We start from the raw sequence: 17,529 nt of genomic DNA on the forward strand, positions 1-17,529 counted from the left end.
CAAATATACAGCGTAGAAAAAGTCAGAAAATGATCCAGACACCAGAGCAAAAAGAGATGCAGAGCTATGAATAGCCATATTGCAGAAGAGGGAAAAACACAAATAACCATAGGTCCTCTTTGGCCAGCAATCCTCTGGCAGGCTAGCCAAGAGACAATTTCTTAAAATAATGAGCACAAACATTGGTCGCACGCTGTAAAGTCAAATCAAATCAAATTTTATTTGTCACATACACATGGTTAGCAGATGTTAATGCGAGTGTAGCGAAATGCTTGTGCCTCTAGTTCCGACAATGCAGTGATAACCAACAAGTAATCTAACTAACAATTCCAAAACTACTGTCTTATACACAGTGTAAGGGGATAAGGAATATGTACATAAGGATATATGAATGAGTGATGGTACAGAGCAGCATACAGTAGATGGTATCGAGTACAATATATACATATGAGATGAGTGTGTAGACAAAGTAAACAAAGTGGCATAGTTAAAGTGGCTAGGTCCAGACAGCTTGTAGAATGAGCTCCACAGTGTGTTCACAGACAATGAAATCACCTAAAACCACATGTCAAAATGCTCATTAGGTGATGATACTTTCTATGTAAACACAATATAATGAAGGAAAGGTGTGGGGTTTGCTGTTTCCATGGCTGCCAGGTCTCAATGTGATATGTCTAGAGATACCCTTCGGTTAGTAATACCTAACTTTCAGTTCACAAGAAATACATAATAAACACAAAGCTGAATATTTTTGTAAGCTGAGTCAGCTTGTCTTCATAATCTCTGGTCCATATCAATGCTGTATTTACAGTCAAATTAAATAAACAGTACATCAAGTACTATCAGTGTCGATATTATGTAGTGTGATTGCTGTGTAGAGAACGTTTTAGACTGTCAAGCAATCATTCATTTCTCAGATGTAAACTCGAGTAGCATAAGAGGTGCAATCAAAAAGGGAGAGTTGAGTTGATGGGCTCAGCGTTACTTTGCAGCAGTAATGACCCGTTTATTTATCCGGTCTCGGTGGGGCTCCAGACAGCTGCTAATGTGTCACCTCCAAGCCCCAGAGAGGCTCGACTTCCAGGGCCTGCTGTGTGCTGATGTTGGTCCCCTGGGTCTGGGACTCTGCCCGCTCAGCATAACTCTGCATCCTCTCAGGTCTCTCCCTGCCCTGTGGGTACTCAGTCTTAGGCCCTCCACAGTCTGGCCCTTGCCCTGCTGTCTGCCCTGCCAGATGTAGGGATGAGTCCAGTGTGTGGACAGGGCTGGAGCCCACCAGGTCATTCTTCCTAGCTCTGTTGAGAGAGCCCTGCCTCTGGGTGGTCTGGTTGTGCGTCTGATTATATGCTGGGCTGACAGACGTGTAGACCCCAGACTGAGAGCTGAAGGCGGTGTGGAGCTGTGGTTGGGCGGTAGGGGTCAGTGAGATGTGGATAGGCGTTGGAGAGATGGACGGTGAATGGCTGCGGTCAGAGTTGACCTGGACACTCAGGGAGGGGTGGGACTGGCTGAGGCTGCCTGGGGAACATAGGGGACGAAAGGTACTGATGGTGGGGATGGAGGCTTTGTACTCAACCTGACCGGGACCCGCACCTGGGAGTACTGGGAAGGCAGAGTTGAGGTTCAGAAGAGATGGCCCAGTCCGGCATTGGGAGTGGCCCATGTAGGGAGAGTTGGGTGTAGTTCTGGAGGTCGGGAAAGGCCTGTACTGGGCTTCAAGTCCCTGACCAGTGGTTATGCCTCTGTCCGAGCAGCACGGATGTAAACAGGATGACCTGGGATTGGACGTCTGGTGATGGTGCTCAACCTCCACCTTCTGACCTCTGCCCTGGGGGTGCACCCCACTGTAGGCCCACATGTTCCTGGCAGGGTGGCTGAGGTGGTCGTGTTGAAGGTGAGATGGGTGAGGTCCAGCAGGCATACTGAAAGGCACCCGTGTCTGCCAGTCATTGGCAGCAATCATGTTGCTGCTGGGGTTGGGGTTAGGGGCCATCTGCAGGCCATAAGGATAGGTGGAGATGGCAGAGGGGTAATGTAACATGGTCACATGGGCCTGCAGGAAATGCATCATCTCATGGAGCTCCTTGGTCAGGTTGGATACCTCCTGGTTAAGGGTATTCATCTGGAAAATAGATGGCACGCAGAATAATGAAAGCTACAATCTGTTGCTTGGTTGACTAGTCATTATTCCAAGGCAGGAGACATAAGCATTAGAGTTCTATTGTCTCTTTCTAGGTCAGAAATGGTGGAAACCAAAAACAAGCACAGCCATAAACAATCAGTCGGTGTTACGTGAGCTTTCAAATCTGGAGCATCTCCAATTTAACAATCCTACATTTTATTTGAGGAAAAATGTCTTTCAATGTTCTCTTGCCTACATAGCCTGAGTGGTGTATTTAATGCTGAAAGTGTGTCAGGGATGACCTGTTTTTAGACACTCTTTAGGGTACAGCGAAAGTGGAGTACGGAAAATGAAGTGGGAGAACAAAAAAGTTTGTGTCTCTTGAGGTCTCTCTACCTAGATGGAGCATATCATTCATTTATCAGTTCATTGATACATCATTATGTTGGTTTATGTGTCCGTTTACTCCGTCAATGTGATTGTATGTTCCTACCTCTTTGTTTAGCTGGCTGATGTTCTGTCTCACCTCCTTTGTTTCCAGAAGTAAGTTGGCGCTAACCTGGAATGGGTCTATGGGGGGGATGGGATGGACAAGGATGGATGAGATCAGTGCTTTCACACCCCACGCCAACATAAAGTACATTGCTCATACCATTTCTTTTGTATGAGTAGCCTACTTGTACTGATTTGGATCATTCTAAAAAAGCAATTTTCTGACCAATCAATTCAGTATCCTTGCCTAAAACACGTTTCTATTTACTGTTAGAAAACCACTGATAGAAAAACATTGTTTTTTGTAGTTAAACCATTGTTTAACCTGAGCCCATTACCTTTGCTATTGGTCTTTGCCTCGCCTTGATCCACATTGAAGTGAAAAGACTGCCCATTATCCTCAATTCCATCCACAACCCTAGAGGAGATAGGAAAGAGAGGTTCACACTTAAGTGGGTTATGATTAAATATGAAGTGATTTTCAGTTAAATAAATTGAACTGTAATCTGTCTTTGCTGTTATTACCAGGTAAATCGATTGGAAAATGTGATTTACTTTTTGGTTAATGGTTATAGACTTATAATCCTACAAACTTTAGGCTTAGGTACTGGGCTAATGAAATACAAACGCTAGTCATTTTGATTGACAGTTATGTCTCATTACTCACCTGGGGCTGAGGTCCAGAGGGCTGACACAATGTAGGGAGGGTATGAGCAGCTTGGCTGGCCTATGGGATGAGCTGTGATCTGTGACCATGGTGGGCACCGGGGCTAGAGTAACCTCCTCATTGGACAGCAGCTGAGGGGAGGGGCTACGGCCTCTGCAGCCCTGGGCTGCGGAGCGGCAGAGACGGAGTGTATTGACATGTCGAAGCTCCTCCCCCAGCAGGCTGCTGAAGCCCGGGTGGCAGACGGGGCTGCTCAGGCCATGCATCAGTAGCAGCCGCCCTTGGTGGGATGCACCAGTGGGACAGTGGCTCATGTCCTCACCAGACTCCACATCTTCTGCCTCCGCAATGAAGGGAAGCTTGTGGTCCTTATCAGCTCGCTGCTGAGGGGCAGAGGGTGGGAGAGGAGAGGCATGAGTAACAGGTTCTCTGTAGTTCTCACAAACAATCATGCATGTCTTCCAGTAGCCCATTGCTAGTGGAGGAGGAGAGAGAGTGTAGAGTGAAACACACAAAGTTTAATTTGATTTTAGCTGCCGGTAATGGGTAGCAGGGGCGTCATGCACCCTAAAAATCTGAGGGGGCACAGAGTACATGAGGATGGCTGGGGGGTTGTCCGGAGGGGAGCTTGTTGAAGAATTGTTATATTTTTAAACACCTGAAACAGCTTTCTCCTGCAATCTAGAGCCACAGCATTTTCTATGAAGTTGGCTTTAGCTAGCCAGCTAGATACTTTCCCAATCTCCCAACCTCATAACTAGCTACCAATCCATTTCAGGCTGTCAAAGTCTGCTAGACTTTAGAAAACCAAGCAATTATTAAATGTAGTGAATAATCTTAGTCTTTACCCAGATTTTAGCGGAGATGCAGAGAAGCATATTTTGTTTCTTAAAAAAAAAAAAAAACACCAGACCAGTCAAGAGGTACGCTTAGATATAGAAAAATACTAGGATGTAATATCCTAGGCATTAGTGCAGTATATTGAGATTTGTGTAGAATAGAATTAGGTATAATGATTATGGCTCTAATTTGAAGGAACATTTGTTTCAGGTGTTTAGAAAATGCTAAATTCTCAGGGTCCAGCCCCACTCCGGACCACTCCCGATTCCATCCTCACCTACTTCGGTAACAAGAGATGGTGTGTAATTTCCTTCTAATATCTGACCTGCTGTGAGTCAGTGCTGTTCCTTTCTCTTAGTGGCAAACATAGGAAATTAGGTGCACTGAGGTGAACTGCCTTCTTGGCATTTTCAGTAGGAGTCAGATTATTTAGCTGTTATGACCTCATCGTGGCTTATAATTGTTATTCCTCAGAGTGACATTTTTTCTGTCAGATTATTATTATTTATTTTTTTACGTTTATTGCTACCAGACAATTTTCACATTCTGGTAAATTAATTTTGAGAGAATCAGTTAACTCCCACGCACAATGTGGAAACATTAACACGTGGACACTCGCATGTCATAGGAACACACACACAAGGTCACACACACACAAAGGCATATGCCTAGTCCAACACCCACTCAAATACAAAAAAACAAGAGTACAAAATCCGCCTCACAGAGATACTGAGACACACTAATGACAGCCCTTTGTTAAGCTCTCAACAAAGGTGGAAAAATGGGGCTGTTGAGAGTTGCAATCATGCTTCTTTCAGAGTGAAGTTCTATCTGGGAATGGGCTAGATCAGAACATTGTGTTCAGCCTTTTATCAAGTTATATGTTCACCTAAGAAGGAAGGGCAACAGGTCAGGGCCCAGAACTCTTATATCAACTTCAATCATTTAAATGTCTCTGTCCCAGACCAAATATTCAAACACTTTGAAAAATGGAATGATGAGTCACAAAGCCTATTCACATCTCAAGGTGTAAATATTTTACTTGGACATTTAGCCAATAATCTGGCTACGACTACAAATGTACTGAGCTCTGAATTGTTCTGAGCTCTGAATTGACAATGTGAAGCTGTGACATTGTAGATATGTTGGCTGTGGCTGTAGGAGAATTCCTGAGTTATATGTCAGTAGCAGACTGATAGGTCATAGTAATCCCCATTTGTAGTATAGTAATGAAAAGGCACACATTTACCTGAGAGAGCCGAGGGGACCGTGAGAACCTTGTCAGCCCCTGGACAGTGAGTCAGAATGAGTCACAATGCCATTACAGTTTACACAGGCCACACAGAGTAAAGTTTGAGTGAGTGAGTGATTGAGTGAGCATGTGTGGTTCTCACCTCTGCCTCGCTGCCCTCTCTCAGGTTGTAGGTGAGGTTGTGGTGGATATCAGAGCTGAAGCGACTGCCATACTCTGGGTAGAGGCCCAGGACCTCCCTCAGGGCACGGACACTGATGTGTTGCAGGTCACAGTAGGTCAGAGCCTTCACGTCCGCATTGGTCTTGATCACCTGGTCTTGCGCTGTCAGGTCTGCCCCAATCAGATCACCTTTGCCTAGAGACAGATTACCCAATTAATAGTCTGAGTTGACTTGATGTTTCTCTCATACACTATAATGACAACATCCATAAGGCTGGGATAACAATTGAGGGATAAAGAAAACTAGCTCCCTATTCCCCGTATAGTGCACTGCTTTACTGGCCAAAAGTATTCCACTATAAAGGGATTAAGATTCCACTTCAGACGCGGCCAAAGAGTTGATAACAGAGACGGAACGCCGACACGAGAGACAGAAAAAGGAAATTATAAAAAGAAAGTGTACTCCAGAACAGGGAAGTGAGTTGTCTAAGACGTACCCAGGATAGCAAGGACCATTTCGTCCTTCAGCACCTCTAGAGACCCGGAGCAGACAAAGTAGTTGGCCTGCAGCGCGTCCCCCTGGCGGATGAGGTACTCTCCCGGGGCACAGAACGAGGTCTTGATGTGCAAGGAGAGGGAGCGCAGACACCCCCTACTGGCCCGCTCAAACACTGGCAGCTGCAGGATGTCCTTGTTCAGGTGCATGGCGATGTCCGCACGCAGTTCGTCTGGGAAGTCATGCAGCAGCTGACAGGAGGAGAGAAGGAGGACTTCAGCACCCACAATGCAATGGTTTTTGTATAAGATTACAGATCAGATTGTATCAGATTAGAGGTACCAGAGAGGGACAGTGGTGTCCGAGGATCAAGGCTAAAGGAATGCTCTTGTCATATGAGATGCGAGACAGTATAAACCAAGTTCAACCCTATGAACACTGTGTGGACAGCCAATCAACAGTTATTCACAAACATGTATTCTATGTATTGTTGTATCACACACAATTCTCAGTGAGTATACAATATCTTGTATTTTGTGTTGGACTCTAGCTACATTTTGGCGAGTGGCTACACACTTCAATGTGCAGTAGTTGTTTTCACGGAAGCCTTCTTAGATGACTCAAATCTCTACGTATATAATGTGCACTGTTGGTCTCTTTCACTAACGCTAGCCTGGCAGTAGCACCAGCTAAGAGGTGTAATACATTTGCAAGTTCTCGGGATCCTTCGTAGCGTCTGTTGTCGCGCCTTCAGCGGAGAATAAATGATGAGGCTGATGTGGAGAGGGTGTAAATGAGTACCGACATGTTTAATCCTACCGCCGTAGTCTAAAATGAACGTTTTATGAACTTGTATTTATTCAGGGGAGCCCAAGTGAGACCATGGCCTCATTCACAATGGTGCCCTAAGTACAAACACCTTCTCACAAACAGGAAGAAAAATGTGCATTGCAAATCAATAAAAAAATAACCACACCTCAACACCACAATATCAACAAATAATACTCTAGAATCAATCGAAACAACTGCAATCCCAAACTGCCGAATCAAGGTGAAAATAATTTTGTAGGTCGTTCCAACAATAGGGAGCACTTTTAGCCAATACTAGATCTAAGCACATCACTGTGAACAAAAGACTACTTTCTAAAAGAACCAATCTAACCTCATTGGGCAGAGACTGAGAGAAGATTGGGAAATAAAGGTGGAGATGACCTAGATGTAAAATGACATGTCTGATTTAGAATCCGCCATCCAACACGGAGACACGACTAGACCACGAGGCCATTCATGTCTGAATGTGACAATACACACCCACACTGTCAACACCATCTGATCGAAAGACCTTGGCAGTGATACAAAAGGTTTCTTTCGAAAAGATTTCTTTCGAAAACTACTCCCAACATAAGGTGTACTCTTTCTGAAAGGCTAATTATTTATGTCTGAAAATATATAAAGACCAGTCTGTCAGTACAGTATGTTTGTCTACCCTAATGGCTGCATCCCAATGGTCCATCCTTATCCTAAAGTGTGCACTTGCCCACTCCCCATCAGGGATTTGAAAGCATTGGATTGTTGTAATCATTGGCCGGAGTTTGTTACCACCATTGTTAAATACATATGTGTCATGTGACACACCTCGTTGGCGTTGATGCCGTTGTTGACAGACCAGGTGGTCTGGAAGTACTCCAACATCCTCTGTTTCAGCAGCTGGGGCAGACGGTGCACACGAATAAAGTCCTTGATGTCCTTCATACGCGTGTGGTAGAGCGAGCGCCGAGAGTACATGCGCTGGATAATGGCCGTCACGTTACCGAAGACCACTGCATGCATCAGGGCTGCAGGTCGGAAGAGGAACAGGGAACATGGGGGTCAAGGAGTATTACAAGATTACTCATTTGAGCTCAAAGCACACACATATGCAGAAGAGAGTCATACCCAGCCATCATCATGCCTTAAGACTTGTTTAAAGAGATTTGTGAAGACATCTTAATAAGTGTTTTCAGGAAGTCTTAATAAGACAGCTTGTGTCTCAAGATGTCTACTAACACTGCCTCGCTTCCAATGAACTTACCCCGATGAGCATGATGGAGATGAACTTATCCCCATGAGCATGGTGCAGATGAACTTATCCCCATGATCATGGTGCAGATGAACTTATCCCCATGAGCATGATGCAGATGAACTTATCCCCATGAGCATGATGCAGATGAACTTATCCCCATGATCATGGTGCAGATGAACTTATCCCCATGAGCATGATGCAGATGAACATATCCCCATGATCATGGTGCAGATGAACTTATCCCCATGAGCATGATGCAGATGAACTTATCCCCATGAGCATGGTGCAGATGAACTTATCCCCATGAGCATGATGCAGATGAACTTATCCCCATGAGCATGGTGCAGATGAACTTATCCCCATGAGCATGATGCAGATGAACTTATCCCCATGAGCATGATGCAGATGAACTTATCCCTCATGAGCATGATGCAGATGAACTTATCCCCATGAGCATGATGCAGATGAACTTATCCCCATGAGCATGATGTAGACGAACTTTTCCCCCGTGAGCATGATGCAGATGAACTTATCTCCCGTGAGCATGGTGCAGATTAATTTATCCCCATGAGCATGATGCAGATGAACTTACCCCCATGAGCATGATACAGATGCACTTATCCCCATGAGCATGGTGCAGATGAACTTACCCCCCATGAGTATGGTGCAGATGAACTTATCCCCATGAGCATGGTGCAGATGAACACATCCCCATGAGCATGATACAGATGAACTTATCCCCCATGAGCATGATGCAGATGTACTTATCCCCATGAGAATATTACAGATGCAATTATTCCCCATGAGCATGATGCAGATGGCATGATGCAGATGGACTTATCCCCCATGAGCATGATACAGATGGACTTACCCCCCATGAGCATGATGCAGATGGAGAAGATCTTCTCAGCATCTGTGTTGGCACACACATTGCCAAAGCCCACACTGGTGAGGCTGCTCAGGGTGAAGTAGAGGGAGGCGATATAGGCACTGGGCATGGAGGGGCCGCCCATCGTACTGTTGATGTACGGGGTCTCCAACCGCTTCCCGAGCTCCTGCAGCCAGCCTGGAGAGTACAGAATGACATGGTGGACAGAGAGTGGGAGAGGGAGGGAGAAAGAGAGAGGGAGGAAAAGGAAGAGGGAGGGAGGAAAAGGAAGAGGGAGGGAGGGAGGGAGGGCAAAGAGAGAGGAGGAGAAAAAGGAAAATGTATTACAGGGATCTGATTGAAGTCCCATGAAAGAGATTTGGTTGTTTTTTCCTTTGTGTCTGCTTGACTCTCCATCCAGAGGTGATATTACAGAGTGTGAGGCATTCTTGCTGGGAGTTAAATTAGATAGTCACTGTAGGGGAGACCAGCCAAACAGTCTCTGTCCATTACTCTGTGACCTACACTTGTTGTGAGGTTGACTGGGCGGGTGATGGACTGAGAGACCAGTTCAGAAGCATTTAGGCTTGTCCAGGGACCGAGTGTGCAAGGGGGCCATAGCATCTAGCTGTCAGGCAAGTGAAACGAGTTACTATGTAACAGACACATGTAGAGGAAATAGTGGTCACACATGGCTGCTTCCTACAGTAAGCCGAGGTGCTCGACAAAAGGAAACGTTCTGTTGATGTGTCTACTGTGTGAGAGTGGTGCAACAACCACACACAATAGACAAACATTCACACCCAAACACTCACAAACAGGCGCTCACCTATATCCCAGGTGACAGGGTCACTGCTCTCTATCTCCTTGCGGCCGATGACGTACCAGACGCAGGCCATCCAGTGGGCAAGCAGGGCGAACACAGACATGAGCAGGGTCAGGACCACAGCACTGTACTGGGAGTAACGGTCCAGCTTCTGTAGCAACCGCAGCAGCCGCAGCAAACGCACTGTCTTCAGGAGGTGGACCAGCGAGGTCTGGACAGGAAGTAACAGACATGTTTACAAGCAACGATTCATGTAGAGATGACCATTTGCATTGTGACAAGTGTAAAGGTCAAAAGACGTTTAGAGGGTTGAGTCATAGTCTGGTTAAAGTCGTCAGACATTATAATACAGTATAGACGATCTATCCTCTGTACTGAAATGATATCTCCAGGGACACGGTCTAGCTGAGATGCAGTGAGCAAACATTCCTCCTACCACTCCAATATCCCACTTCCCCCCAGAGGCTAAAGATGCATTCATCCGTAAAGAACAGCACATCTCTTGGAAAGCTTGAGAAACAACTGATTGGTGGAAAAAGGGGCAGTTGAACAGTGTCACATCTCAGAAGCCCGGGTAAGATTAAGTGAGAAGGCTATTGGCTGAGATTAACAGTGAGACAGAGAGAGAGAGAGCGATGGGGAGTGCAGCTAGTGGATAGGGGGAGGGACACTGGAGAGAAGGAAGGAGCAGTCAATAAAGCATGGAGGTGGCAAGGCCTAATCCGTTACAATTCAATGCTCAGGGGAAATAAAGAGGACCAACAACATATTTTAAGAGCGAAAACGATTATTCTGGGAAGGGCTATCAAACAAGCACTGTCTGTTCAAGATAGGATAAGGAACTGCATACACACGCAAAGCCAAATGCCCATGACACCCATACATGCACAGTCGGTGACACCCATACAAACTCACCACTGTGATGTTGAAGGCGTAGAGGAGGTCAAAGGGCAGAGCAGCAATGAGGTCTATAAAGAACCAGGTGCCACAGTAATGGAGGTAGATTGAGCGGGCATCGTACACCACCTGACCCGACTGACTCACGAAGGTGGTCCTAAAGTTCAGGATGATATCTGGGGAGGAACAGAAAGCAAACCCAGCAGGACATGAGCAAAATAATATTTGATCCTTTACTCAAATACACGACAAGTGTGTAAGGTGAGTGGATAGGCTACTACGTTCCAGTATTTTTCCAGGTGAGCTGTAAATGCTAATTATGGCATGACACCAACGGTTTTGAATAACACACGATGTGATGACAATTTTGTACGTGAATGTCACTGCACATAATTGCCATTTCCTCAACTTAAAAAAGCCTGAGCCCCATCACAGCTGTTTTAGGATCACACATCCATCGGAGACCGGAAGTCTCTAATTGTGGGCTCAAAATGGGAGCTGTAACCAGGGGTGACACAGACACCATGATGAGTTGGTAATGCAGGTGGGTGAGCGAGTACAGTCAAGTGTGACCGATTTCCAAGGAAACACCCACTGCCACAGCAGGAAAGAACTGTTATTGATCAACTATATACCAGGGGAGCTAGATACTGGTGCCAAATCATTTAGCCACCGGAGTGATATGACATTTACCATTGGAGTACTATGTTGCCACTCTCAGTACTGTTACACAACAGTATGTTACCTAGAATGAAGAGCATTTCCACTGCGATGTCACTGGCAATGGTGCTACGGGAGTCCCAGTCGGTGTCGTCCTGGTGACTGACGAAGCAGACATTGAAGGGCACGGTGACCGCCACGTAGAAGGTAGCCAGGAGGATCAGCCAATCCCACAGGGCCTTGGATACGCTGTAGTGGAGCAGGATGAAGCGGGACTTCTGCACCGCCGCCACCTTGTACTCTGGGAGAGAGGGCTTCTGGAATACACTCTGCAGGGAGACAGGGGCCAAGGGTCACAGGTCATAGGTCCCAGGTCACAGACAAAGCACAAGACACCACAGTGGCACTTGTACTTATGAGAACATCTCAAGAATGCAATGACACCTAATTGCCCTAGCTACATCAAAATCAGTGTCTGCACTCCCTTGGCCCCAATCCAAACTCCTCTGTGGCACAAGAGAGGAGAAGTAAATGTTCATTTTAGGAATAAAGGACGTCAAATCAAATCAAAGTTTATCGGTAGCGTACTGTCACGCCCTGGCCTTAGTATTCTGTGTTTTCATCAGTATTTTGGTGAGGCCAGGGTGTGACATGGGGATTTATGTTGTTTGTTTTGTCTGGGGTTGTTTGTAGTTATGGTATTGTGGTTAGAGCAGTACTTTAGGTAAGTCCATGGTTGCCTAGAGTGGTTCTCAATCAGAGGCAGGTGTTTATCGTTGTCTCTGATTGGGAACCATATTTAGGCAGCCATATTCGTTAGGTCTTTTGTGGGTGATTGTTCCTGTCTTTGTGTTTGTGGCACCAGATAGGACTGTTTTGGTTTTTTCATGTTTTGTAGATTGTTGTACTTTCATCTTTATTAAAGATGTACAAAACTAACCACGCTGCATTTTGGTCTGCCTCTCTTTCCCCAGAAAACCATTACATGTACACAGTTTAGCAGATGGTATAGCTGGGGGCAGCAAAATAATGGTGTTACTAGTGCCTAACAGTGAAGTAAAATGTCAAGAAATTACCCAAATAAACAAAAATCAAGAAATATCTTAAGGGTTCAATGGCATCTTTTCAAGACAGAAATAACCATCATGCAATTCGTGGCCATAGGCTCACAGCAGTAGTAACTGCAGAAACAGTAGCATGTACTCTAACAGGCCTGGGGATCAGATGGAAGCTCATTTGACAATACATGAAAGACCGGTAGAGACAATTATCAACATGTTCTGTTCGACACATATGCAGAACCACTGACTTCATCCTCCATAAATGACCCAGTATGAGGGAGATGAAATATGGATGAGGTACTATGGAGATCCCTTGAGGTAATGAGATCTGAAAGTAAATTCCCTCTGTCGTTCTTCAACATGACTAGAGAGGCCGCTGAATAGGTCAGCAGAACCTCCAAGTGGGAACCCTTGGTGGGATAATAGCTGGGTACATTATGGGAGATAATTACTTGGTAATTGCACATGGAGGATTTAGATGCACAACAACAACTGAATGCGTACAGAACTGTCACAGCAAAAGCGCATGTTAGAAACTTTTTCAAACCATGCCACATAGCTCATGCTGTTGTCAATGGTAACCTCATTTTTTACAAAATCTTTAAAAAACGGATCACCATCAAGTATGTGAAAGGTAGGATTTAGAAAGAGTGAATTGTCATACATTTCATTGATATGTTAAAGTTTTAAGTCTCTCAGCATTTAACGGTATAATTGACGTATCTTTAAACAACAACTACCTCATATAAGACGTGTTTAAGAGAGGAAGAGGGAAAAGGTTGAAAATCCTAGGTTCTATCTGTCCACTGCTGTGTCGTACTGTGACCACTCTTCCGGTACTTTCCTTTAATTAGTGAGATGATACCCCAGCTTTCCCATGTCCCAATCTGCAAAAGGCCACACTGCGCCTCTCTGTTGCTCTATATATACCAGCACTACAAAGACCACACACAGCAGACCGGAGCTTCAAAGGCTGCCTGATCAATTCCTCTATCTGGGCCAAGCTCAACCTTCCTCAAATGGATAGGTAAATGTCACCTTGCTCTTATCTGCTCAAATATGTTTTCATTCGAATGTGGTAAGAATGTGATTTTACTTGTGATATGAAAACAAATGACGTCATGTTTCAGAAAGCAGTTGGTAATATAATGAAATGATGCCTTTCCTCTGAAGAAACACTTCCTTTTTGTTGTTGTGAATGAGTCAATACACTCTACTGTACAGTACAGTGAGATCCCGGGGAACTCACATTGGGCAGTTTCCCCTTGCCCCTCTTGGAGAACTGGTTGGTGAGGTGGTACAGGACAGTCCTTCCCCTCTCCCTGGCTTGGGAAAAGTGGGAAGTGCTGCGTTTTCTGCTCTGATGTGCGTCCTCTGAGATGCCTGATGACATAAGGACAATAATGAGAATGGGTCTTTACACTTTTGAAAGCCTTCCTTTTATGCAGTCATCGTAGAAAGTACCATAGTCTAAACGGTTCAATATAGGTGTAAGACATGGTGTTGCAGAGTTAGTAGGATACCTGTGGCCTCCACCCCTCTCCTGTTGCTGTGCTGGTGGCTTTTTCCGTACGACTCAGTGACATCCTTGAAGGAGAAAAGGAATAGAACCACTTCGCCCTTCTCATTCTTAATTGGCACGATGTCAAGAAGGCACCAGAATGGTTCTCCTGCGGAAGCGACATTTACAGAAGAAGTTATATTTCGTGGTGTTCAAATGTTTTCAGCGGGGACCCAATTTTGTCCCGCCAAAACTTCTGGGGAACCCAATTCTTTTCCCAATAATTTCTCATGACCCAATCCCATCCCACCCCAAATCTAATGACACAACCTACAACATCTGTAAATGTATATGTTTACGTTGACAAATATCCTTCAATTCATTGCATTTTCATCTCTTATCAAAATGAAAATGAACCAAAATACATTGACTCAATAAAATTGTGTTTTTCAAATGATCTTTCTTAAAATGCTTTGCTTTTTATATTGTACCCTTAAATAATCTGCACTCTTAATTTAAATGACTTTGAATACCACTGAGTTCAATTATAATGACATGTGGAGTTGAGGACTGTATTTTACTCGACTCCCTCTTCATATTGTGCAGACGTGAACTTGGTGTATGTTGCATCCTCTGTGTCACGTTCTGACCTTTTTTGTTTTGTATTTATTTTAGTATGGTCAGGGCGTGAGTTGGGTGGGCAGTCTATGTTTGTCTTTCTAGGTTTTGGGTATTTCTATGTTTCAGCCTCGTATGGTTCTCAATCAGAGGCAGGTGTCATTAGTTGTCTCCGATTGAGAATCATACTTAGGTAGCCTGGGTTTCACTGTGTGTTTGTGGGTGATTGTTCCTGTCTCTGTGTTTGCACCAGATAGGACTGTTTAGGTTTTCGCACATGTATTGTTTTGTTAGTTATTTCATGTCTAGTTCATTTATTAAAGAACATGAATAACCACCACACTGCATTTTGGTCCGCTTCTCCTTCTCCTCTGTCCATAGTTCTAAAAATACATTCAAAAAAGATAGATGTGGTTGGATGATTCTGTATGGAGGGCCACCATGTGTTGACTGAATGCTCACCGCTCTTCATATAGAAGCACACCTCCCCCTGGTACTCCTGCTGTCCCTCCAGGGCCTTGTCCACCTGCTGCCTCACCCTCTCACTGGTCTCCGCCCCGTGCAGGAAGCGACACGTGCACGTTTTCTGCATCACCTCAGTGCGCACAAACCCCGTCAGCTCGCAGAAGCCGTCCGAGCAGTACACGATGGGGTAACCTTGGCGACCCTGGGCATTCCCAAGAAGGAAGTTGCTGTCTGTGGAAAGCAAGGAGAGAAAATTAGAGACACGATGTACTGTACCCTAACTCTGTCTGCGTAATGATTGCTGTATAAGTGGTCAACCAATTATTTCTGTCCCTCGAGTACACTGTGTGATTCAGACATTAAATGGATGAATGTCCTTGCCCCTGGATGCTGAATTAGGCTATGTAATTAACAATCAAGCTTGGGTTGAATACAGCCATCTATGAAGGTGGAACATAGCGTCAGGGATTCAGTCGATTTCAGGTTTCTTTCTGAATCTCTCTCTCCTCCCACTAATTTTCTCCTCTCAGGGTCTATTTCATCCTTTAGCTGTCTGAAAAAGAGCTCTGTCGGTCTCAGTCTAACTAACTAACTAACTAACTAACTAACTAACTAACTAACTAACTAACTAGCACATATAACCCACCCACAACAGCCTGCATCAGAGCGGGCTTTGAAGTTTAGGCCTGTGAAGTCTGGTGGATGTGATAGGAGAGAAGAGGGGACCCAGTTCACTCTATGGGGGCCCACAGCCCAGGGGGCGCCCCAGCAGGCGCCTGGGGACACTAATGGGGATAGGAAATGAGCATCATGTGTAGTATCCTCACATCCTCCTGCCCATGTAACCAAAGAGAGCGCCAGCCAATCACAGGACAGGCTGGAGCTTCTGATTCAGTAGCTGCCTTTTGATTCTGTCAGGCTCTACTGAACTACCAAACACCTCTCAGAGCTGCTCCCATCTGTTGAACTGTGCAGGCACATGTACTTTCAGCGGTAAGAATACAGGTGCGATGTGCCCAGGTCACATTTCAGCTATGAATCATTTGTGTTGTGTTGTTCTATTTGCGTCTTAGTCATTTAGCAGACACTCTTATCCAGAGCGACTGAGTGTGTTCGTCTTCATCACAGACACTATCAGCAAAAAAAAAGTCAAGCGCGAGTGTTAGTTCACAAAAGGCACGGGTGTTATAGTTCTTTATAGACGTCTTTATTTTTACGGGAGGACGGAGGGTGGGATTATTTAACACACTGTTTTTTTGTTCAAATTTGATTTGCTTGATTTAAATGTACCTCTATTCATCTGCTATTTACCTGCTTCCTCTGTTCAGAGAGAGAACACCGTTGTGTATTTGGGACAGCTGTAAACATTTATGATTGATATATTCCTCCATAGTGAGTTGAACAACTCATTTCCATAAAATAAATGTTTTGCAGGCAGCTGTCGAACGGACCTTCTCCTGACCCTCTGTTCCACCCTTTCTAAAGGGCAAAGTAGACCGTAGTGTAGCACAGGTCCTCATTGTGCAGAGACAATTGCCGATCACAGATGTCTCCCACAATCCAATGCCTGTCCGTTGTCACCTGTCCCCAACTATCAAGTCCATTGGGTCACTGCTGTATAGAGTTTCATAGGAAATGATTCCACTGACTGAATTCAATTCCATAATTGATCTATTCATCCACTGCTCTTCCACACAGGGGGGGTTTGAGTTGGACAAGACAGAATTTCGTGGTCAGAGTTTCCTATTCTCGCTGTACATGTGATGATGGTCTGATCGTACCCTGTCAATCAATACACTAATGATCTCCGTTTATTATTAGATGCGCAGTGCGTAAACACCGGGGTCACAGTTTGAAAGTCTTTACATAAGCAGCCCATTATCATTAGCTTATCTGAATAAGTCCTCCACGAGACACAAGGACAAATTAGACATTTGCATTGACAATACTGCAGATGTTGTGGCAGATAAGTATTACATGCACACTTAGTACACAAGTCGAATTGATCATTAGTTCACACGGATTGGTGAAGAGGACCTAAGTGCTCCAGATCTCTTGTTAAGTGAACTCTGTCCTTTGAGACGAGCCACAGTCCGACCCCCAGCCTACACTCGCCTACTGAGCCATGCACGGCTGTTGTTGAAAGGTGTATAGATGGAGGATATCTTTAGATTGAGGTAGGTTGTATACTGTTACCGTATACAACATTTCCTGTCGAGAAAGACGTCATTTTTTAAAGACATTTTACAAGGCAAGTCAGTTCAGAACAAATGATTATTTACAATGAAAGGAATTTTTACCTTGTCAGCTCGGGGGTTCAATCCAACAACTTTTTGGTTACTGGCCCAACGCTCTAACCACTAGGCTACCTGCCACCGCAAAAACATCAAACTCCTGAAATGTCAGTCTCTTAAGTGACTGATTGTAGAGATAATTAGTACAGATGCTACATGAGACTTTATGTGCCCAGGATTGGGTTGCCATAGCAATTTGTAATTGTTTTAATAAAAAGCATATGGCAAAGCTGTTATTTCCAGAGG

The 17,529-nt window shown here is 44.9% G+C and overlaps 1 protein-coding gene across 1 annotated transcript in view; it reads right to left on the bottom strand.

Annotated features, from left to right (window-relative positions):
- Window positions 1–387: 387 nt before the first annotated feature.
- LOC124016345 (potassium voltage-gated channel subfamily H member 4-like) overlaps window positions 388–17,529 on the bottom strand; it is a 28,979-nt gene continuing 11,837 nt past the window's right edge. The window contains exons 2-16 of the mRNA XM_046331897.1: window positions 14,987–15,220; window positions 13,929–14,075; window positions 13,655–13,788; window positions 11,430–11,673; window positions 10,703–10,860; window positions 9,791–9,998; window positions 8,965–9,159; window positions 7,667–7,866; window positions 6,033–6,282; window positions 5,516–5,730; window positions 5,371–5,409; window positions 3,282–3,664; window positions 2,953–3,032; window positions 2,616–2,692; window positions 388–2,122 (exon numbers count right to left, since the gene is read on the bottom strand). Coding sequence (XP_046187853.1) covers window positions 1,043–2,122; window positions 2,616–2,692; window positions 2,953–3,032; window positions 3,282–3,664; window positions 5,371–5,409; window positions 5,516–5,730; window positions 6,033–6,282; window positions 7,667–7,866; window positions 8,965–9,159; window positions 9,791–9,998; window positions 10,703–10,860; window positions 11,430–11,673; window positions 13,655–13,788; window positions 13,929–14,075; window positions 14,987–15,220 — 3,644 coding nt within the window. The 3' untranslated portion in view covers window positions 388–1,042. The remainder of the gene's footprint in view (window positions 2,123–2,615; window positions 2,693–2,952; window positions 3,033–3,281; window positions 3,665–5,370; window positions 5,410–5,515; window positions 5,731–6,032; window positions 6,283–7,666; window positions 7,867–8,964; window positions 9,160–9,790; window positions 9,999–10,702; window positions 10,861–11,429; window positions 11,674–13,654; window positions 13,789–13,928; window positions 14,076–14,986; window positions 15,221–17,529) is intronic.

This window comes from Oncorhynchus gorbuscha, linkage group LG26 (genome assembly GCF_021184085.1).
Source record: "Oncorhynchus gorbuscha isolate QuinsamMale2020 ecotype Even-year linkage group LG26, OgorEven_v1.0, whole genome shotgun sequence".
In the NCBI taxonomy this organism is placed as follows: domain Eukaryota; kingdom Metazoa; phylum Chordata; class Actinopteri; order Salmoniformes; family Salmonidae; genus Oncorhynchus; species Oncorhynchus gorbuscha.